A 22,253-nucleotide genomic window follows, 5' to 3' on the forward strand; every position below is an offset into this window, starting at 1 on the left:
TTTCTCATCATGATGATCTTAGTACTCTTACTACGTTTTGATCACCCAACATAAATGATTATATCCATATTCATATTACAAGTAGAAGTTGAAAACAATTTCAGTCAAAAATTCCATAAAGAGCGAAAAATACAAATTTTCTTTAAAGTAACAGATACTAAAATGTTCAAACAATATTATCTAGCTACATATCCAGTCAGCTTTTTAAGGTTTTCCTATTCCATAGGCATATTGACGCTGACTTTATTCCCGAAGGGAATCTTTTATTCACACGACTATTAAAAATTTGGCCAAAGTGTTCATTTATTAACAAAGAACTTCATTCATAAAAGCAAAAAGTACGAGATAAAATTATGTAAAAATTTTTTTTTTTTTATGAAGCTATCAGATATGCATTCTATTAATTCAAAGTTACAATCGCGAGCGTGCTTTTTAATCAAATTTACGTGCTTTCCATACACGAATAGATTACTTACTATATGTTGTAAACCATAATTTTTTTTTAATTACCTTATATTGACTTAATAAATCTTAACTTTGCAGTCAAAAATGTAAACATTTCGTTGATTTCGATTTCAATTCAATTTTTGTACATGTTCATGTATATATTAAAATTGCGACTTTGAACTACACATAATGCTTGTTTAGGCGTTATAATGCGAAAATTTGGTTTTAGCTAAAGAAAAATATATCTTTCGTCAAAAATTCTATATATATTTATCTAATGTCGAAAACTCTGCATATGCTATGGATATGTAGATACATGTCTGTTCACTCTGATATAATCTAATGGACAACAATGAAAATGTTTATACTAACGGACAAAGATAATAAATTTATTTTCTATATAGTGTCTACGAAAATCCAAATTACAGCGTGGTGAAAAAGAGTATTTTTTCACAAGCCACACGAAAGCAAAGTCTCCCTAGACAATAGTGAAATATTTATAGCAAAGACAAAGGAAACAAATTTATTTTCAATGTAGCATATACAAAAACCAACATTACAGAGTGTTGGCGATTAGTATTTTTTTTTGGTATCATTAAATCTCCCTATCATTCATTCATAATTTCGAAGCTTTTGTTTTATGCTACGACAACAATTCACATATGATTAGATTTTTATATATAGGAAACAAGTCCAAAATAATCCGAATAGGTAGCCATGAAATTTCGATTTCAAATTTAATAACTTAATAATAAATTCTTTCCAAAAATGTCATAAGAAAAACATCCAATTTTGCGATATTTACTTTACTTGCAAAAAAAATGTAAAGTTGACATCATTGCTCAATGCATAAATACGAAAATAGTGAAAAACGAAAGAATAGAAAAGCATTTAGTATCGTGCTAATGAAGAAGTGTTAGAGAGTTTGAAATAACGGCGGAGTATTTGTCTAAAGTAATAAATTATAAGAAATCAAAATAAATTTTTTGATTAATTAATGAAAATTTAGAAAACAACTCAAGCAATCTCAGCAAAATATTAGTTAAATAAAAACAAAGTAATTACAACAACATCAATAAATGCAAAAAAAATTTAAAAAAAAGATGTATTTTTTTTCTGTACAAGTCAAAAACACTAACAACAGTTTTTGACATTTCCAAGTGCAATTTTATCTTATTTCTTTTTCCAACCTAGTTATCGTGATTCACTTTATGAGGGATATTTACGAACAAAGAAAGATTAAAGAAATCAAATTGAATGCGTTTAAATACGAATTTTGAATACCCAGCATGGAAAAATTTCAACTGATATTTCACTCTTAAATTACCCGTTACGATTTGACATATTCATAGAGACATTGCTAAGATTAACTAAGACAAAATTATATTGAAACTACCCCTTAGAGTCCCTTAGTTTTTTAATGCCTTTTATTGTTCCTTTATATATATGCCGGTAAACTTATTGTGCCCAAAAAAAAAAAAAAAGTGCAAATTTAAAAAAAAAAACTCCCATTAAATATGAAAATATAAAATATTACCATAGACTGTTCAAGTACAGCATATCAGCATATGATAAACGAAATGTCAAATCAAGTATACCTTTGCACGTTCGTTGTTGGTTGTTTTTTTTTTTATCAAAGGAAGAAACGATTGAGAAGTCGTCCATTGAATTGCAACAAAAAGCATTGAAAGATTTTATTAAAGAAAATTTCTCAGTTTCATAAAATCTGTTCGTGGATAAAGAAGAGACGTTTTGTTGAAAATACAAATCTCTGTGTTTGAAAATATATATATATATATTGTACACGTACAGCTTTCAATAAATTAAGGATTAAAAATCATTATTATTTGTGAGGAGAGAAATTCGTATCATAATTAAGAAGAAGAAAATGTTGCTGCAGCGAAACAAGTAAAGCTATTACTTTTTGGAATTTTTTTTTTTTTTACATATTTAAACGTATACAGAAAATTGTAGCCTAATTTATTTATTGCCCGTCCCTCATTGTGCCTTGCAGAGTGCTATCTATAAACGTAGTGCTTTTTCCTATAAAATTCATATTGATTGCTAATTCAATTAGAGACGATGGTGTTAATTAAATTATATCTGTTAAAGCAAAAAAAAAAAAAAAAAAAATTTCAATTTTTCTGCCTAAATTGTATTTAATTGCTTCTCAAGCTTAACCAACTCAATAATTATTTACGCCCGTGTTTCATACTTAATAACAACGCATACATATGCCTTTTTTATGGTCTTAACGCCACTTTAAAGTGTTTTACAAATTTTTTTTTTTTTTTGTTGTCTCAAGACACGTAAGAAACACTGTTTAGTTTTGTTAATGTTTCAGATTTCTTTTTTGTTATTGTTATATACCGATATGTGATATCGTTTTATAATTGTATAAATAAATGCCAATAAATTACGAGGATCATTTCATAAGTTCATTTTAAGCGAAACAGTTTTTCGATTATGTGGTTCATTGAAAGAAAATGGAGAGGAGTATTCCGCAGTATGTTAAGGTAACGATCAAAAAAACTTGAGAAAAAGGACTTAAAACGCTGTCACGTTCGAAAAAAAAAATTATATACTATATTTATATATATATATGTTTATATGGTCTAAGTCAATATTAAAATACTTTTATATTCGTACACAAAAGTTGCAACTATTTATATACGTAGTACCTTTGTTGAAATTGGATTTTTTCAAATTTTTTTCCCAGCAAGCAGGAAAGTGTTTCTCGTATATCATATCAAATATACAGTCGGAATCATTTTCACATCCAAAACTTGTTTAGCAATGATCTTCGTTCTATTTACTTCTTCGTAGAGATTTACTTAGAGATAAATGTAAACAAATAATTTCGTTGCTTTGAATTCTTCAGCTAATTGAAAGGGAAAATCCTTGCAAGATATGTCTACTCCCCTTGTCTCTCCCACGCATTGATAGTCGCCAAATCTAAAATGAAGGGGCTATCTATAGAACCTGCTCTTACCGCATATTTTTTAGCCATTTGTTCGAGAATATTAAGTCCATATTTGGTGTTCTTGTTGTTTCAGTTATACGTTTGGTATTTCGTTTCATTCTCACATTTTTGTGCTCATGGAACTAAGCAATAATACTTTTTTATTTGGTTTTGATTTGTAAATTGTGAGAACGTACTCATCTGATTTGCAAAGTTTTGTCGAATATCGAATCGTACTCTCTTTTTTAGGCATTGCAATTTTTGGTAATTCTTTTCTGTTACCAAGTAAAGTTAACGCGGAAATACTTATAAAGAAATTCTTAGCCACAATTTGAATATGGTTCAACCAGCTTGAGTATGCTGCATTCCCCGAATGGTCGGTATTCGTCTTTCCCTAAATATAGCCGGGCATTTTTATTGGATATTTGCTTGCAGAGTCCCGTGCCAATCAAAACTTTACGCTTAAATTTATCGGACTTGTTTAGCGTAGACTGCCTAGCGAACAATTGTCACATTCGCCCCAGGCTTGCAACAAGTCTGTCTGTTTCGCATAAGTCTGTCCCTTATTGCAGAAATCAAAACAAATTTCTCGGTTTCCAATCTATGATTCCGTTCCGTTCATTATTTTTGTCAAAGCGTCTTTAACAAAGAATTTCCATAACTTGTTTCTTGGCCTTACTTAGGCTCCGTAAGCATTCAGAGGGAAAAAAATTTAATGAGCGTAAAATGGCATATAATTGCTAACACAACCATTTATTAGTTAATGTTTCGCATAATACTTAACCGATATTGGACCATTTTTGCCTCGACTATGCAGGTAGTTTTGGCGAATGCTTTTCAAAAATGTATTTACGAGGAAAATGTGAAAAAATTGTTGATGTTTTCCGCAGTCGCAGCTTTTTCTGCATTACAAACTACTACACCCTAAACCCTAAAAATACGTTACTTCCTTATGCATAATTGTTGAGCTTGAAAGCACAAACCCATTAGTTGAACGGGTCCCGCAAACCTATTCTTAAACTACAATTTCTATTGTTTTTCGCCCCTTTTATGATAAAGCAAAAATAAAGCGACAAAAAACAATCAATTTTCATTACATTTATTTTTAAAAAGTTCAAAGCACAGCGGAAAAGTTCAAAGCTAAGCAAAGATATAAATGAGAAGACTTGAACCGCGCATAAGCAATTTTATACCATCCTTCCCAAAACGATGCGATGAGCTATTAAACCTTTAAGAAGATGTGTTGTAGAAGGGGTCACGAGTTATCAAAAATTTCTTGATTTTCGTGAATTTAGCATTCAAAAAGCCAATCTATGCTCTTCTCAAGAAAAAGAAATCAAACACAGAAATTCAAAAATATTTAAAAAAAAATATATATGCAGCCTTTTTAAGATAACGGCTATCGCCGCGACACATACAGAAGAAATTTTTAATCATGTGCCCAAGTCGTGCTCCTAAAAATATACCCACTACTCTACCCTATCCCCCTCTTATTTATCTTTTTTTTCATAATTTTTGATTATTTGATTTTTAGCTATTTTTGTAGTTTTTATTCGCCTGTCAAAATAATGTATTTTCATTATTTCGCGCGTTGAAAGATTTAATGGGGGCTATTAACGATAACACGACACAAAAACTATTTAGGTAGCTTAGGAAGAAAGGTTGCTGCTTGCTATGAAATGTTATGATGAAATAATTCAAATCTCGAAGAAAAATGAATAACAATCAATTTCTCTATGAATACTCGAAACTATGCGATTTCTTATTTAAACTACCTCTCGTCAATTGATTTAAATCGATAATGGAAAGATAAGGCTTTGGCGGAATATTAATTGAGACTTCGAATTTTGGCTCATTTTGTTCTAACGGTATAGAACGCGTAGGAATTTTACTACCGATCTTATATCCACAATGTAAAGTATCAAATTTACCCGATTTTATTCGTAGTAAAGTGAATTGATCCTGAGCTTGACTAAGTAAAGAGCTGGATGGATTTCTATAATAGCTACGATAACCGCTCAAGTGACTGCTGCGCGGAGCGTAACGATAATGACGTTCAGGCGAGAAAGCCTCGTCTGACGATCCACCCGAGTCATAACAGATGCTAAGATTCGTATAAGATATCGGAGCCGAGCAACGTGTAGTTTTAGGCCGCGGTTTCACTTCATAACGCTGCCGCGATCTAGAGCGAGCTTGATGTGTTCTAGGTCGTCGTTTTTTCGATCGAACATCGGCCGGTAGCGGTTCGGCTAAAATATTAATAAATCGATAATAGTGCAAAAGAGTGCGAGCCAAATTACGACCACATCTATAATCTGTGAAATTAATTGTATTATTTAAAAATTATTAAATTATCTTTTACTCATCATTAATTGTCATTATACTTAGACTTACAGCCATCTTCGGTGTACAAGGCCACAGTTTTTCCGTCTTTTAAATAATGACCGCCCAGGGATATTTCCAAGGTATAAGCGTTTACGGTGTCACTTAATCTTTCGCAGCAGAATCGCCGTGCACTGCCAACTTTCTTGTCATCTGCATTGAACATCATATTGTTGGCAGCGAAATCTTTCACATGTGCAGCAAATAATCGGGGAAATACTAAATGCCTTTCATAGCGATAAACATCTTCATAAGTATTGCCATAAATAAAGCAGCCATGCAAGCTGTTATGAGCATGCAGGTCGATGACAAAATCGATTTGAAAGATCTACAAAAACAAATATTTTATCAAAAGAAAGAAAGAAAGAAAGATAAGAAATCATGTCATGTCTGTTCGTTCGTTCGTTCGTTCGTTCGTTCGTTCGTTCGTTCGTTCAGGCCATCAAAACTACTTACATCCGAATTATCAATTTCTTTGAGCATATTTTTAATCGCATAAATTTCTGGATGCAGATACTCATTGGCCACATGCCAAATACGATTCGTGTCCTGACCGATCAAATTGCAACGATTGTTACCCAAAAAGACTCCGTCCGGATTCGCCATTGGCACAATTTTGAATACAAAATTTTCCCGCAATATTTTTGCTATTTTATGAGTGCTTAACAAAAATTCCACAAAACCTTGGCACATGTATGATGCTGGACTGGCATTGCCATACGATCGACTCAATATCACAATTACGCGTATAAAACTGCGCTCCGTACGTAAGCTCTTGCTCTTGCAACTTATTTCATCTATGGTTATCAGGTCGATATTACGATTTTGCTAAAAAAAGAAAAAAAAACCACAACAACAACAACAAATTATATGAAAACTTTGAAACAAGGGCCAGCATATGGATTTGTGGCGAATTTTCAATACCCACTCTGTTAAAATGCTTTGTACTAAGGCTGAGAGCGAACTTTTATGAGACTCCTCTCGATCAATATGCAAAACAAATTCAATACTGTATTGAAACGACTTTTCGGAACGTGATCAATCTATCTTTCTACAGCGTTTATGTGTTGTCTGTGAAATTGACACACAGAATATATATATATACGTTGCTGTTTAGGATAGACAGTGATATATGGACTTGAGAGGCTTGGTAAACAAAAACAAAATCTATCTCATATATGAATAACAAGATCCACCTGATAGATGTTAAGAAATTGAAAAGTTGGAATCACAAAGTCACACACAATTTCATCCATTTTAAGGAGGGTGGGTATAAAAGAAAGCTAATGTATGTGTGTATTGTAAAAAGTTAAGCGAACTTACTAAACTTTTAGCTAATGATGTGCGCACAAATTTCTTATCGTTTTGATGTCGATTCTCAATGAAATTCAGGTACGATTGTAGTCGGGAGTAACTGTATGGTGGTGCCAAAGCAAACTGATAGACATCGTCTTCTTTATCAAAAGAGAAGGCAAAACTTAATATATAATGATTTTGATGTACTGGCGAACGATAGTAGTAGACATGTTTTTTAGGTAAACGTTGCCATTTTGGACGGCTAGAAGATTTTACCAAAGGCGTCAAATTATTATTGAATAAATTGCGTGCTTTATTCATGTTCACCACATTGAAGATGACTCGTTGATCTTGTTTAACATTATCGACCGTGAAATTGAACCAGAAACGAAAACGAGGATTACATGTGTCGGGGCGCAAATATAAATCGTATTCAAATTCGCCAATTAGCTCCGCCTTTCCCAGATTGCCAGTTTCGAAGGCAGCATCAAAGCATAAATGTCCCCTTTTCGCTTTACCGCTCACCCCAGGCGGTCGTATAATGATACGTGAAACATTACCTAAACCTCCCTCACCGTCACTGTCTTCACTTTCTGCGAAAATCAGAGGAGAAAAGAAGAAAAAAAGTTAAAGAAGTAATTTATTTATATAAATTTTATTAATTAAAAAAACTCCTCTCTACCCTCTTCCATTCTTTCATACATGCTGGTGTGCTGCAAAGGATCTTTCGCAACACCTAACATTTTATTAAATGTTTTCTTATGTTCTGTTTTTCTTTCCTAAGACAATTGTACAGTGCTGTTTTCTGCTCTACTAACAAATAGCAATTGATTAGAAATACGCTTACCTTGTATCTTAGCTTGTTTTCTGATTCCACCTCTTTTTTTTTTTTTCCTAATCAAAGTCATTCGTATTGAAAAGTAATTTAACATTTTGTTCTTTTTTTTTTTTTTTTTTTTTTCTTTCGAAAACCGTTCTTTCCTTCCATTACATCCGGTCCCATAAACAAAACTCGAAAACTGTTACTCCTTTTTGCTGGCTTTTGTTTTTATCTAATCTAAGACAGCTTTGAGGCGGCCTCCGCCTCACCCCTCTCCTTACTGCCCCCAACTATGCATGATATGCACTCAGTCAGTGTAATATAAACTTTCACTTTATGGCATTTTTTTTTTACATGCGTGCCATCATTTATCACCTTTCATTATTTGCCACAAACGAGGAGGTTTACTCGTATAAGAGTGCAATCAAGAGGATTTGCATTTTAATTTCTGCGCCACGAACACCAATAGCAGTAGTAGTAGTAGTAGTAAATAGAAGCTTTTCGGAATTTACGATTTCAATGCTATCTAAAGGTTAAACGTTCTCTACCTCTATCCTCTAAAGCACTTTGCGGTTCGTTAGCTTAAAAGTGTAAATTGAACAATACGACAAACAAACGTTTAGACTTGAACAGCAACCGAACATATTGCAATTTGCAATCATAGCCTTCCTTGTTAATATTAAAAAAGTTTACCAGGGATACGCACTATTGTCTGTTGAATGTTTTGTTATCAAGTTATTTTTAATAGCAAAAAAAAATGGTTATCGAATCGTACACAAAATTGAGGTTTTCTCTTCATTATTGGCTCCTTTCTAGGTGTCTCTTTGCTTGTGTTACTTTTGGCAACTCGTTAACTGGAAACATACAAACTGTGTGTTGAATGTTGCTCCAAGACGAGTAAAGTGTACAATAATGTTCTGTTTGATTAAGAGTAAGCCATACCTATGGGTAAGAAAGCTTCTAATCTTAATAATTGTTGCGTTGGAAAAGGTGCTTACTGAATAGCGTTTGCATACCGCTTGGAAACATCTGCTAGAAGTATTTCTAGCTGCTACATATAAAAGATAAGGCAATTAATAGAATTTTATGAAAATTGACCGCATCTACCATGGGCTCACTTTAAACTTTTTACACCACATTATTATTATTATTAATTTAGTCAGATAATAAATTTTAAAACTTAAATACTAAAGCACTAGCATCTCAATGCTATCGGCTTCATTGAAAACTCTGCCGTGCTTGAGATTTGCAACCAAGACCATTGACTTGTTAGTCGAGACTCTACCTACTCGGCTATTTAGGCGGATTATTTTCACCTTAATAATAAATCATCGTTTAGGAAATTAAAAAAGGGGCTTTGCTCACGTCTATGCTCACGTATAACGTCACATCATTTCGTTTAAATTATTTCTTTACATATTTTCGTCAAAAATCACACCTTTTTATGCCCATCAGCGAAGCAGAAAGGATATATTAATTTTATCAAAACATTTGCAACGCTCAGAAAGAAACTTCAGAGATGACCTCACATCACATATTCTTCGTCAACATCAAGTTCTGGATAACCTAAGCATGTCCGTCTTTCTGTCTGGGTAATGTCTGTTGTAAATGTTCTCTCCTGACTAATCTGCACAAGAATTTGAAAATGATCGGACCCCGTCGAAGAGCACACCTACAACGCCCACATACCTATGCAGCAGAAATTGTGAACATCATTCCTTTTCGTGTGTTTTGCTTCTTACTCATAAAGTACAACACTACATACTACTCTTATATTACAACAAATTTAGAAAATTATATTCGGATGTCATCGAATCTTCTGGATCCATTCCAGTTATCGTAAACAAGAACATAAAAAAAGACATAAAAGCAAAGTTCTCATACTTTATAATAATGGATGGGCGTGGCTATTTATAAATAACGACTTTTGTTGAATAAAAGTAGAAATTTTTACCGCGTATCTAAGGCAATTTATGAGGAACCGGCAAAACACACCGGAAATTAAAGATTTCTCAGTTTATGTTGCATTATAGACTTGTTCTTTGACCGATTTGGTGCAATACCAATCTACGTGTAAGAATTTCCAATGTCTCTGTCAAGCATGATATCAATAACTCCATTCTTGCTGGTAAAAGAATGCTTACCATAAACGGACAGACGGACCGGCTTGACTTTAATGCTAATCGAAAATATTTATAGTGTCTTTAAAGCGTAATTGGGTCTCTGAAGCTTCATTCTGGGCGGTGCAAACGGTTTGACAAAATGAATATACTGCTCCTGCTTCGGTGATGGATACAAAAATGGTCACAGTCCAATCAAATATTTGACATTCATTGCAATATTATTTTTCAACGATTCTGATGGAGAATTATCACGAAATGAAAACTAATTTCCATATAATGATTACTTCAAAATATGATTGCCACTTGTGTGTTTGATAAGTAGCCTCTCATTGAAAGAGACGCTTCTCCGCATACCAAAATATCTGACTGGTCCAAATTTCATCAAAAATATTTTGAAAATTGTAATCGATACGATCGAAAATGATTCGATAAATCGATTGATATAATAAATAGTCTTCAGATTGCTGCAAACATCCATGCAAACCTGGTAGTGCACGTTTAGCATAAATGGCGTGTGGGGGATGGAGAAAAGTTTTCTATTTACACAAAACTTCAAATAAATAAATTTTTTTCAATTTATTTTCCTACCTGAATCACCCATCTTTGCATGGGTATTGTCACTAAAATATTTTCATTGGCCTTTATTTCCAATTCATCTATTTTCCACTCTCTCGCTATAAAAAATCAAAAAATCAAAAAAAAAACCAAAAAGTGAAATTTTAAAAGTTATTCAACTTTCACACTTTAAGGTTATTATGGTGTTAGAAAGAAAATTGCCCACTTTGCGGAGCACAAGCAACAATACCTTTTCATCGTTATGCTTGCGTGCCAAATTTAACACTTGAGAATTTTGTTTTTTTTTTTAACTCTTTTTTTTTTTTTTTTTTGATTTTCTTCTATTACGAGTCTATCGAACGAGATCAATTCATGCGAAGGCGTAACTACTTGAAAAATATATTAAATGGATTTTCAAATAATTTGTTGTTCACACAAGTATTGTATATATGAGATTTCTTAAGGAGTTACAAGTCAAGTAAATTCACAAGCGCGCACACACAAGCAAACACACATACACTTTCTCCCATTTTCTTTTTAAATATTTGACATTTTTTCAATGCGACTGACATATACAAACTGGTAACCTTTTCCAGTAGTTTCAATAAACTGCTAACACACAACATGTGCGAATATGTTTGATCAATATTTTCATAATACGAAACTTAATGGTGGTGCTATGTAATCGAATGGAATTTTCTTCTGATAGTTAAACTTTACTCGTTTAACATTTTGCGGTAATTTTTATGAAATTTTTTATAAAAAAAAAAAAAAAAAAAATGCTTGTGATTGCACGATTAACATTTTGAGCGAATAGAAGAAAAAGTAAAAAACTATATTCTTCGCTGAATTGCGCTGGATATTGTAACAATTTTACAGGCGCTATGTATGGCGGCAGACAAAGTCATGTTATGTGCGTGAGTTTTTTTTAATTGCATTTAACTGCATTTACTTGAAAGAAAAACGTGTAAAATACTTTAAGAAATGAAATTTATTAGTTTATTAGGTCAGCGCACTCACTTGTTGTGCAATAAACCCATAAATAAACCAATAAATTCGTCTTATAATCGCCTATAGATGGCGAATGCAGTAAAAGTTGCTGCCAAATGTTTTCTCGTTATACTTAAAAGCAATTATATGTTGTTTTTTTTTTTATGACATTAATTTACCGTAAATTTTGTAAATAGTTTTCACTGAATTACGAAAATGAAGGTAAAAATGTGATGCAAAAAAAAAAAAAAAAATCATTTATTAATTTCCCAGAATTCATTACTCTATGGGTATTAAACAAAGCTTTTTAAAATTTGCATTAAAAAAATAAATAAATAAATACAACAAATAAAAACATTATAGTGGGACCAGGATACACCGTTAAATACCCTACACAATTATATGATGACTTTTCAAAATACGGCATTTTATGAGAAGTGATCGAAAAGGTGGTCCAATCCGAAACACTTCCAGTAGCATTCGTCCTTGACCCAAAACAGGTTGGTGTGGAATTAATTTCTTCCAAATCAAAATGTATCAAAAATTGCCACCTATAGGTTGAATATAAGGCAGATAGACACCCGGACAGACAGACAGACAGACAGCTTACATTCAAAAAGTCACTTTCTGATACGATCAGTGTAATAAAAGGTGCTTCTATACCTGCCCTCTCTGGATGATCTATGCATCTGCTCAAACTTAATATGTAGCCTTGTACCATAAGTAGGTGGTGTAGGTGGTAGTGCAAGCAAATCCAATCCATATCAATTTTTTTTATTTTAATTAATAAACTAAGCTTTTTAAAATTTGCCTGCAAATGGTTGAATAGATTGCAAGTTCGGCTTATGTCCATTGTTGCTGCTAATCGAACACTTTACTCACTAATCAGCATTTGCTTGAAATGAAGTGTGTTTGTTTAATACAAAAATTTCTTAGAATATTATTATTGTTGGACGTATGCTATATTAGTCTGTCTGTTATTGCAATTTTTTCATCTTCCAGGTTGGGTAGCGTACGACCACCGAAACGCTGCCGTAACGACATGGATTCGGCCTCCGCTTCTGATATTGTTATTATTCATGGTAATTCACATCCGGATTTAGCGAATTTGGTTGCCGAACGTTTGGGTATTAAAAATGCTGGCTGCTCGGTATTTCATAAAACCAATCGTGAAACTATGGTTGAAATCGGTGATTCAGTGCGTGGAAAGGATATTTACATCATACAAACAGGAACCAAGTAAGATGAATTTTTCTTAAACAAAAAAAAAAACAAAAAAATTCCTCTATAACGATCTGTTTTCATATTCATATTTTCTATACGCAGGGATGCTAATAATAATATCATGGAGTTGTTAATAATGGCCTATGCTTGTAAAACGTCTTCGGCACGTTCCATAGTTGGTGTTATTCCTTATTTACCATATTCTAAACAATGCAAAATGAGGAAACGTGGTTGTATTGTTACCAAATTGTTGGCTAAAATGATGTGCACTTCAGGCTTAACACATATAATTACCATGGATTTGCATCAGAAGGAGATACAAGGCTTTTTCGATATACCTGTTGATAATTTAAGAGCTTCACCGTTTCTTTTGCAATATATACAAGAAAGCGTACGTTCTTATTGAATAATGCAACGATTTAAAATAATTTATGCCATGAAAAAAAATATTTGCAGATACCTGATTATCGTAATTCGGTTATTGTGGCTCGTAATCCGGGATCAGCTAAGAAAGCTACATCGTATGCCGAACGCTTGCGTTTGGGCATTGCTGTTATTCATGGCGAACAGAAAGAGGCGGAAAGTGATCAAGTAGACGGACGTTACTCTCCTCCACCTACCAGGTATTTTGAATCCATTTTCTTTTCTTAAACACACACACACACACACACACACACACACACATATTTCATACTTTCTGTATTTTTTTTTTTTTTTTTTTTTTTTTTTTTGCATTCAATGTCTGCTCCATTTGTTACATGTGATCTTTTTCTTTTTAAAAAGTACTTTCTTCAAGTTAGACTTTTCTATTTTTTTTTTTTTTTTGTTTTTTTTCTAAAAGTTATTATTCACACACTGTTGCTGTTCATTATATATATATATGTTGTTATGTCTTTTTCAATGTAAGAAAATATGCCTTCATCTTTTTTATTCATCTTCTTAATATTTATATTTATTTAAATTTATTACATCGTTTCACGTGTCCCGTCTACATACTTATTTTCTTCTTCTCTTGTTTTTGTTACCTCAACAACTAAACAAAGTCGTCTCTTCTCTTATTTTCTATAATTTGAATTGTCTACCTTTTCTCTTGCTGTTGTTTTCCAAGTGAAGTACATTTCAACTTTTCAAATTTATGTTGTAATTGCTACCATTGCGATATTAAGTAAACGTGAAAAATTGTTTGTTTTCCACTTTCTCAAATTTTCTTTTGCGTTCGAGCAAGTTCAAGCTAATTTCCGAAAATTTTATGTTTAAAATCCTTTTTCAAGCTGTATTCTTTTATAAAATAGCAAGTGTGTTTTTTTATATGTTTTTTGTTTTTCGAATAAAATTTTAATAATTATGCATGTGACAGCTTTCCTGTTCATATTTGAAAGCGCACGAGTTTGTTATAACACACGGATCATCTATCTGTCGATTCAATCTCACCCCTCAATCAATAATTTTAAATACACTTGTTGCTTATGCAATCGTTAATGTCCACCTTGCATGACTCGCACAATTTGTTAGACAATTTGGAAATATTTAAAAAATCTTCTTCCAAAGTAATAGAAGAAAGGCTAATTAGATCGTAATTGATTTGGCAAATTTTTTACCAAACGTAATTATTTAAATTATTCTTATGGCAAACATATGCTACTGTGTAGATGATATTAAAGACTTACGCATACTTTATAGAAATAAGCAGTAAAAAATTATAATTAAATACCCTACATCATCTTATAATTGTTAATATAATAACTTTTCAAAATACAGATATGTGTGGGAAGTGGTCAAAAAGTTTTCAATAGTCCTCAGTGAAAACACGTCAGTATATTGTCACAAATTCCATCAAAATATCTTAAAAATTGCGACAGACAGACGGATAAATAAGCTGATATCGATCGCTACAAAGCGCTTGTGAATCGACCGGTATAATAAGAAAGTTCTTCGGAGCGCTGTGCATGTCGGCACACACCTTGTGCCCGAGTGGTGTAGAGCATTATGACGTTGAAAATTTTCAGATCGTTCCACTGTACCATTTTTAGTTATACCCGTTCGTGCATGATTTTTGACTTATCTTATCGTTGAAGAAAAATTAATTAAAATTCATAGACTTTGGTACCAGAGTTACTAAGACCAAATAAAGTTAATTCATTTCGAATGTATTTACAAGCTTTGACTTTTGAAGAAGTAACCTTGAAATTAAAGGCTGACAAATTATTTTTTTCTATATCCGAAAATTTGTAATGAGCTGGTTTAGGCCGAAATTGTAAGCCCTTAATAAAGAAAGCGATAGTTTGTTTTAATTTTACTTTTTGTTATTTGTTTACGGACAGACACTCACTCCACTTTGGCTACTTATTAATATATCTCCAAGTGTTTGCTTAATCGAATTTATTATTTATTGCACGCACCACCAGCAGTTATTAACTCGTTCGCTATCCGGGAGGCAGACAATATGTTGTAAACGTCGGGCTATAGCAAGAAGTTGCTGTCTTATGTATGTGTGATGGTAGCGAACGAGTTGTTTACGTGTTTTATATAAGGCACAACCTCGCATTTAGAAAGATTTTTATTTCCCTTTTGAAGAAAGATTGAAAAAATTTGTATTCATAATCATAGTTAAGAAAGGACGCAGGATAAAAAATATTAAATTTTAAAAATGCTTGGAGATAAAATGGAGCGAAATCTATCTTCAGGTACAGGGAAAAAGATATTCGCGCAACCAAAAATTTCAGGATAATGTTATAATAAACTCATGCTTCCCATGTATGGATATGGATATGGAAGGATTATCTCAGAGCTGCTTCACAATTTTAACACCGAGTAACTAGTGCACTGAATAAATATTTTTATACTGGATATACGCGAAAATAGCCGACCAATCGAGCGATTATCGTGCAAAAATTGAGTCAAGCTCAAAAAATCGTCCAAAAGATCGTTCAAGAATCAGGATGACGTTGACAGTTTTCTTCGATTATCGTGGTGTTGTGCGCTACGAACTGTTTCCATCGTGCCACATTGTAAACAAGGAATATGTGTCGATGGCGTGAAGCTTTTCGCAAAATATTAAATTGGTCTTATTTTTTGGACACGCTAGTAAAACTCCTCAAGTGAAATAAAGTGAAATAAACTTCAAAAGACGTAGGAGCAAATAATTAAAATGCGCAAAATAAGAGTCGAGCTTTTAATTAAGCGCGACGTTGATATATATAGAAAGGATTAAGAACAAATTTTCATATGAGAATATAAAAGGGAAAAAAGGAATAGTTTAACGAGTCTTCGTCGGAGCGAACAAGTGAAGAAGACGATTTAGTCCACGCTAGTTGCCTTAAATGCTTATTATACCCACTGCTTGTTATGTCGATTGCTTGTTGTGTTTTTTTCGAAAGTCATATAAATATTTTCCTAAATTAATTATTACGAAAGCAAAAACAAAAGCAAACAAAATTATTTTCTTTATCTGTTATTCATTATTCAGTACGTATGACAATTTAATAGGAAATACAGTTGAAATGTGCTTACCAGCGATTTCTAGGTTGGTATACAAAATTTACAAAAAAAAAAAAAAAAAAAAAATTATATATTTTTATTTATGATAACAAAAAAAAAAAAAAAAAAATATATATATATATATAGATATATATTATGCAATATATTGATATGCATCAAAAGCCAATTCTTGCAAAAATTAACGAAGAATAGTTAATTAAATTATTTTAATGGGAGGAAAAATAATTTGCGAAATAATAACAATTTCTTAAAAATATTTTTACTTCATTATTAAAAACGTAGCAGTCGCACACGCACTATAAGTGTTTCCGTTGGTGTACCTGAGCATCCACCCAAAGTGAAGCCACCCATTAATTTAGTGGGCGATGTTAATGGACGGATAGCTATTATGGTGGTATGTGGAGATAAAGTACATATAAGAGAAAACTTTTGTTAAAATTTATCCACAAAAATTTTCTCAAGGACGATCTAATCGATGATGTGCAGTCCTTTGTCGCTGCTGCGGAAGTCTTGAAAGAAAGCGGTGCGGGTAAAATTTATGTATTAGCCACTCATGGTCTACTCAGCTCCGATGCTCCTCGCTTAATTGAAGAATCACATATTGATGAGGTGGGCTCCCAATAAAATAAGAGCCTTGCAATCTACAGTTTTAAAATGAATAAAATTTTTTTTTTAGGTTGTTGTAACCAATACTATTCCACACGAGATCCAGAAATTGCAATGCCATAAAATCAAAACGATTGACATTTCCATATTAATTGCCGAAGCTATACGTCGCATCCACAACAAAGAATCCATGTCCTATTTATTCCGAAATGTCACCCTAGAGGATTAAGACGGTGTCTTTCATCTACTATTTGTGTTTTCCATACAAAAAGTATTTATTATCTTAATTGGGTCGGTTATACAATAGTTACGGATTCAATTGTAGGATTTTTTCAAGCGCTTTTTCTTTTTGTTTTGTTTTCTATTACAGTCTTAGTACATTCTTTTTGGTTTATCCTGTGAATAAAGTCTAAAGAAACATTTTTCAAATTCTTGCATGCCACACAAGTTTCATATTTATTGAAGACGGCACAGAAGGTAAAATTGATTCTTCTATTAGACGCCGCATATCTGGCAGTCTTCAAATATCCGCATACAGAATATATGTGTTTGGGAGGGGGGCATTGAGAGAGGTTTTTAGAATAACTATTTTATTGGTGTAAGAAGAAATATAAGCATTAAAGGTGCTTCAGAAGCAACGCATTCCAACTCAATTGCAAGTTACTATAGAAACTTATGACAGAGTTTGTATTAAGCGGTAAGACCCAATTTTGGCTGCAAAAGTGTCCTGAGTATAGCATGAGAACACGTGCTTACACGGGAGATTTTAATAAGGATCAGTGTGTTTGGCCTCAGATGCGTGAAAATGTTGCCACCACTTGAACTGAATAACTAGACTTTGCAAAATGCAAGCGTGTTGCTCCTATGCCCGAAATAGCTTTTAAGGAGTGAACGATAAAAATTCCTCTATCAAACATTTATCTATTGCTTAGATCACACGTCACGTAATCCTATTTATTTTTATTATCTAAGGACTCTTTAGAAGCATCTTTCTTACGACTCTTATAATGCTAAGCAAGTAAGAAAATTACGTAGGGTCGTGGCCGAATCTCTTATGTCCATTGTCGTTGTCTTAAGAAAGATTAAAAAAAACCAGAAGAACTACATTTTCATACTTCTCATAATATTGGAAGGGCGCCGGTGAATTTTTCCACTTTCGGAATAAAAGTAAAAATTTATTTGGTGTATGTGTCGTACTTTGTGAGTAAGAACCAAAAAAACACGCTAAGCAAAGTTATTCACAGTTTTTTTTGTATAGACCTTTGGGCGCTGTACGTATGCCCTTTACCTGAGTCGAATCATTTTTAAGTTCTTTCGTTAGGAGAGAATGTTTACAAGAGACTTTACAAGAGACGAGCAGACGGACGTGTTTAAAGCGATTCAGAATTTGATGCAGATCAAGAATACATATATACTTGTGGGAACGTTTTGACAAAACGAATAATGCTTCGGTGATGGGTATGAAAATATGAAACCTTAGCACACAATTCAGTTGTACTTTAAGGTAACTCAGTATTAAAATTCCACTATGACTTTGCATAGTAAACTCTAAAGAGATTCGTTAATCACTCACCAATACTGGAAATAATTCAGCCCACCGTGGGCAGCGAATCTCAATCAATATAAATCTCACCCTCTTGACGAAACTTCGATAATTACTTACATTCGCTATCAACTTAGCTCGGCTACAATATATGTAGCAAACAAAGTTTAGACTCCTTGACCCGTATATTTAGTTGTAAATATAATTCTGGAAAGTGAATGCTAAATCGCCCGCTCACTGGCACTCTCATCATGATCAGCGGCAATTAAGTATAACACTTCCTTGAATCAAAGTTAGTTAAGCGATTCAATTAAAACAATCACTTCAATCGATATGATGAAAAGTTTTTTATTTACATTATCGTAAAAAATATGCCTAAGGCAAAGAGAAATCATGATGTAAAGTCACACTTTGCGGTTACTATTAATTGAATAATGATATTTAAGCTTGACAAAAAAAGTATATTGAAAGCATTCACCAAGCAGAAGAAGAAGAACAAGAAGAAACAATATATGGTTGAAAACGATTTAGAAAACATCTAAAATAGTTTATTTATTAATCGTAAATACCTTAGACGGGCAAAAATTTTGAAAGAAAAAACGAGAAACCATATAAGCGTAATAAAAAAAAAAATAGCTTTGTAACTTTACACATTTTTTTTTTTTTTTATTTTTTTTTTTAAATAAAAAGTACAATAAAAATATAAAAAAATTTGATGATACAATTGAACAACAACAACAAAGGAAGGAAAGACTACACCCCACCAGATTGGAAATATTTTTTGTCCGAATTGCAAATAGAAAACAGATGGAAGAGAGTCAATTGTTAATTGTATTTTTCGCTGTTTTATTGACGATTGTCTTAAACGATCGCAATAAATTTCCTTTGAAAAACAGAACAGAAGGAAAGCAAACAACAACAATAAATAAAATATGCAATTAAATATTTACATTATGTCAAACCATTTATATAAGTATATAACGGGTATAAAGCAAGCATGTCCATATCTCCGAAAAGGTATTTAAAGAATTTTAATAAACACTTAAACAATATCAGCTATGATGTCACAATAAATACTTATAAAATATATACTTGAGAAATGGATGATGATTTTCATTAGTAACTAAAAATAGAAGTACACTCTTACGGAATTTGAAATTACTTAATAGCTTATGAAAAGTTTGTTTAATTTCTTATTAAAAATAAATAAAAAGAAAAGTTATTCTTGACGGTAGGAAAAATTTGTACTCTTTGCATCCATTAGTTCACAGTTGAATGAATAATCAGTAAAAGAAGGTGAAAGTAGAGATGTTCCCAGTTTATGTGTTACACTGTAAGCATGGGTTATGTAGACAATTATATCAACGAAGATAACTTTCTGATCTATAAGCGATGCCATCCATATTCAATATCAAGTAAATTTGAAGGTGATAGCCCCAAAATTTGCAACCGGGAGAATGCTTACTACAAATATTATGCATGTAGACAGACGAACGGACGGACGTAGCTGGGCAGATTGACAATTCCGTGCCATTTTATTAGTCTGCAGTTGTAGAATCGAACAAATGCCCTACCAAGTTCAAGAGTACTTTGCCATTTTTCTTCCGCGAACATTTTCGGGCTAGAAGATGTCTCCGCCAAAGACTGTATCGAGTATTTTATACTTGTATGCGAAATGACTTCTCACTGATGATTCTCTGACTTCTTTCATCTCTCACTTTTGGTCTCATATTTATTAAATTGACGTCTCGATGGAGCGAAATCAAGACTTGTTTTCTTTCGATATGTGCTTTTAAATGCACAAAAACACTATCGAAGGACATTTGTTATGTCATTAAAAAGTGAGAAATTAACAGGTAAGACGTTAGGATTTGTAGTCAGGTTTGTATTGAAAAATATTTCTTACAAATAAAGAATTTTTTCCCATACATTCTGCAAAGTTCAAAGCCTCGTCTTCTGTTATTCTTTAAGAAAATCTTATGTCAGTTATTGTGTCGCTTATCATATCATTTTTTTCTCTAAGATAGATATATATATGTGTGTGTGTGTAGCTGTGTAGAATTTTGTCTTAGCGGTATGTCTGACAACATTTTAAAAGGTTCAACACCTACTCAAATTTTTTAGATATTTAACATAATTAACATATTTTTCGTTAAATACAAGAAACTTGTCTTCCCCAACTACTACTACATCTTTCCAATGATAAACTTGAAATTTTTTAATTCAAACATCTACTCGCTTATCTTGAGAATGAATTTTTTTTTTTTTAGAGGTTTTCTTCTATTTTTTTTTTTTGTTTGTTTCTCAAATTTTCTCACATACAATACGATTTTATTAAAGCAATAAATACACAAGGCATAGAATTTTGTAATTAATTTACAACATCTTTATATTACGTTTATTGTTTTGTTGATACATATATTTTTGTTCACAATTCAAAAGGTGAATTTTTTTTTAATTTATCTCAAAATGTTTTTTATTTTGCATAAATGATAATAAACTATATGGACCCCTAAGCGCGATGATTGCTCTCATAAGTAAACAACAATTCTCTGTTTATGGTTAATAGTTAGTTAATAGTATTATTTCTAGCTCTTCTTCATCTCTTTTATAATAAAATTTTGTGTTTGCGCGTAAACAATTTTTAGTTATTATTTTATATAACAGTCAGCGACAGGTTGTGTTCTTAAGTGATTTTTCAAATTGAGCAAATAAAATATAAAAACACCTTACAAATATTAGTTTGTAAATAAAAATTAATTCCAAAAATATTTATTTAATATTATTATATGAACCCTTGTATCAAAAAAAAAAAAAAAAAAAGAACAGGAAAAGTAATCACAAGTGCAAGCCAAGCCTATCGCGGCCGAATATTAAGTGCAAACCCACGTATAGAGTGTGCTTTCCTTTTATGGACATTTCATAAAAATATATTTAGTTAGGTTAGAAACAAAAGAACTGTAAGTTAACCATATAGGGTCTTATAGGGTGTGCTTCTAAGCTTCTTATCGGTTTATAATTACATACGAGACACGTTCATAACGAAAAAATATTTTTTTATTCATCAATAGCTATTTTGTCTCCTTCAAAGTAATCTCCTTGTATAGAATACACTTTTGTCTGCGTTTTTTCCATTCCATGAAACTGAACTGATACAGGCTGAGCTCTTCCAATAATGCGATCTTAATCGCAGCAAAAAACCATTTTTTAATGCGTCTTTTCAATTTTGGGGGCAGGAGGCTTAAGACCAGTGAATACGAGGGCTGCGGCATAAGTACGGTGGCTTTGGTCAGAAAATTACGAGCAAGAAAAGTGAAAATTTATCAATATCGGAACAAACTTCGCTGACACATGTTTCGTGCTCAAAACATCCGAAAAAATGGCATCGCATGAGTCAATCGATTCTCTAACAGTGATCCAACAAGTCCTCATAAGAATTTTCTTCACTGCTTCAAGGTTAAGGTTGCCTAAGTGGTTGGTAATCGTTCAATATTTTCTTCGCCTTTAGCTTGTATGACTTACAAACCTTTCATTTACTCCAAGGGGACTCTTCCATGGAGTTGGAGTGTCCACAAAATAATTTAATGCAGATTCTTCGATCTAATTTTTTTTATAGCAAAAAATTGTCAAGCACATCAAAATACATCTTACCTTTATACCTGTGGAAAGCAAACAAAATATATATAAAATGTCTGATAATGCCGACAAGTGTACCAACATGACCAAAAATATCCGAAAGTCGAAAATACTTAGCTCACGAAATTGGAAAAGTCAGCTCTTTTTTTGAACACACCCTGTATACATCTT

At 32.4% G+C, this 22,253-nt stretch overlaps 2 protein-coding genes across 7 annotated transcripts; one reads left to right on the forward strand and one right to left on the reverse strand.

Moving 5' to 3' along the window:
- Nucleotides 1–1,314: 1,314 nt before the first annotated feature.
- LOC119634456 (phosphoribosyl pyrophosphate synthase-associated protein 2) lies at nucleotides 1,315–17,345 on the forward strand. 4 transcript variants are annotated; one of them, XM_038028665.1, is made up of 8 exons: nucleotides 1,315–1,401; nucleotides 12,578–12,814; nucleotides 12,902–13,190; nucleotides 13,256–13,422; nucleotides 16,266–16,322; nucleotides 16,580–16,691; nucleotides 16,760–16,906; nucleotides 16,974–17,345. In XM_038028665.1, the coding sequence occupies exons 2-8, from the start codon at nucleotides 12,618–12,620 to the stop codon at nucleotides 17,130–17,132; spliced, it is 1,128 nt and encodes a 375-aa protein (XP_037884593.1). In that variant the 5' UTR covers nucleotides 1,315–1,401; nucleotides 12,578–12,617; the 3' UTR covers nucleotides 17,133–17,345. The 4 variants fall into 4 exon arrangements, with proteins under 4 accessions (XP_037884593.1, XP_037884592.1, XP_037884590.1 ...); XM_038028664.1 differs by lacking the exon at nucleotides 1,315–1,401 and adding an exon at nucleotides 1,408–1,504; XM_038028662.1 differs by lacking the exon at nucleotides 1,315–1,401 and adding an exon at nucleotides 1,955–2,355.
- Nucleotides 3,271–11,089, reverse strand: LOC119634455 (cytosolic carboxypeptidase 6). Of its 3 annotated transcripts, XM_038028658.1 has the most exons (6): nucleotides 10,836–11,089; nucleotides 10,619–10,704; nucleotides 7,115–7,680; nucleotides 6,248–6,619; nucleotides 5,804–6,119; nucleotides 3,271–5,724 (listed from the first exon to the last, which is right to left on the reverse strand). In XM_038028658.1, the coding sequence occupies exons 2-6, from the start codon at nucleotides 10,629–10,631 to the stop codon at nucleotides 5,144–5,146; spliced, it is 1,848 nt and encodes a 615-aa protein (XP_037884586.1). In that variant the 5' UTR covers nucleotides 10,632–10,704; nucleotides 10,836–11,089; the 3' UTR covers nucleotides 3,271–5,143. The 3 variants fall into 3 exon arrangements, with proteins under 3 accessions (XP_037884586.1, XP_037884588.1, XP_037884589.1); XM_038028660.1 differs by having other exon boundaries at nucleotides 10,619–11,089; XM_038028661.1 differs by lacking the exons at nucleotides 10,619–10,704; nucleotides 10,836–11,089 and adding an exon at nucleotides 7,770–7,919.
- Nucleotides 17,346–22,253: the final 4,908 nt, after the last annotated feature.

This window comes from Glossina fuscipes, unplaced genomic scaffold, assembly GCF_014805625.2.
Source record: "Glossina fuscipes isolate IAEA_lab_2018 unplaced genomic scaffold, Yale_Gfus_2 3, whole genome shotgun sequence".
In the NCBI taxonomy this organism is placed as follows: Eukaryota; Metazoa; Arthropoda; class Insecta; order Diptera; family Glossinidae; genus Glossina; species Glossina fuscipes.

What these genes read in the sequence shown, in the direction of transcription:
- LOC119634455 (XM_038028661.1), bottom strand. Translation starts at nt 7,830, where the DNA reads ATGTTAGGTGTTGCGAAAGATCCTTTGCAGCACACCAGCATGTATGAA. An exon ending in GTATGAAAGAATGGAAGAGG is followed by an intron (nt 7,681 to 7,769) that starts GTAGAGAGGAGT and finishes TGATTTTCGCAG; the next exon opens with AAAGTGAAGACAGTGACGGT. An exon ending in CTTGTACACCGAAGATGGCT is followed by an intron (nt 5,725 to 5,803) that starts GTAAGTCTAAGT and finishes TTAATTTCACAG; the next exon opens with ATTATAGATGTGGTCGTAAT.
- LOC119634456 (XM_038028662.1), top strand. Translation starts at nt 2,336, where the DNA reads ATGTTGCTGCAGCGAAACAA. An exon ending in TGCAATATATACAAGAAAGC is followed by an intron (nt 13,191 to 13,255) that starts GTACGTTCTTAT and finishes AAATATTTGCAG; the next exon opens with ATACCTGATTATCGTAATTC. An exon ending in TGCTTACCAGCGATTTCTAG is followed by an intron (nt 16,323 to 16,579) that starts GTTGGTATACAA and finishes TTAAAAACGTAG; the next exon opens with CAGTCGCACACGCACTATAA.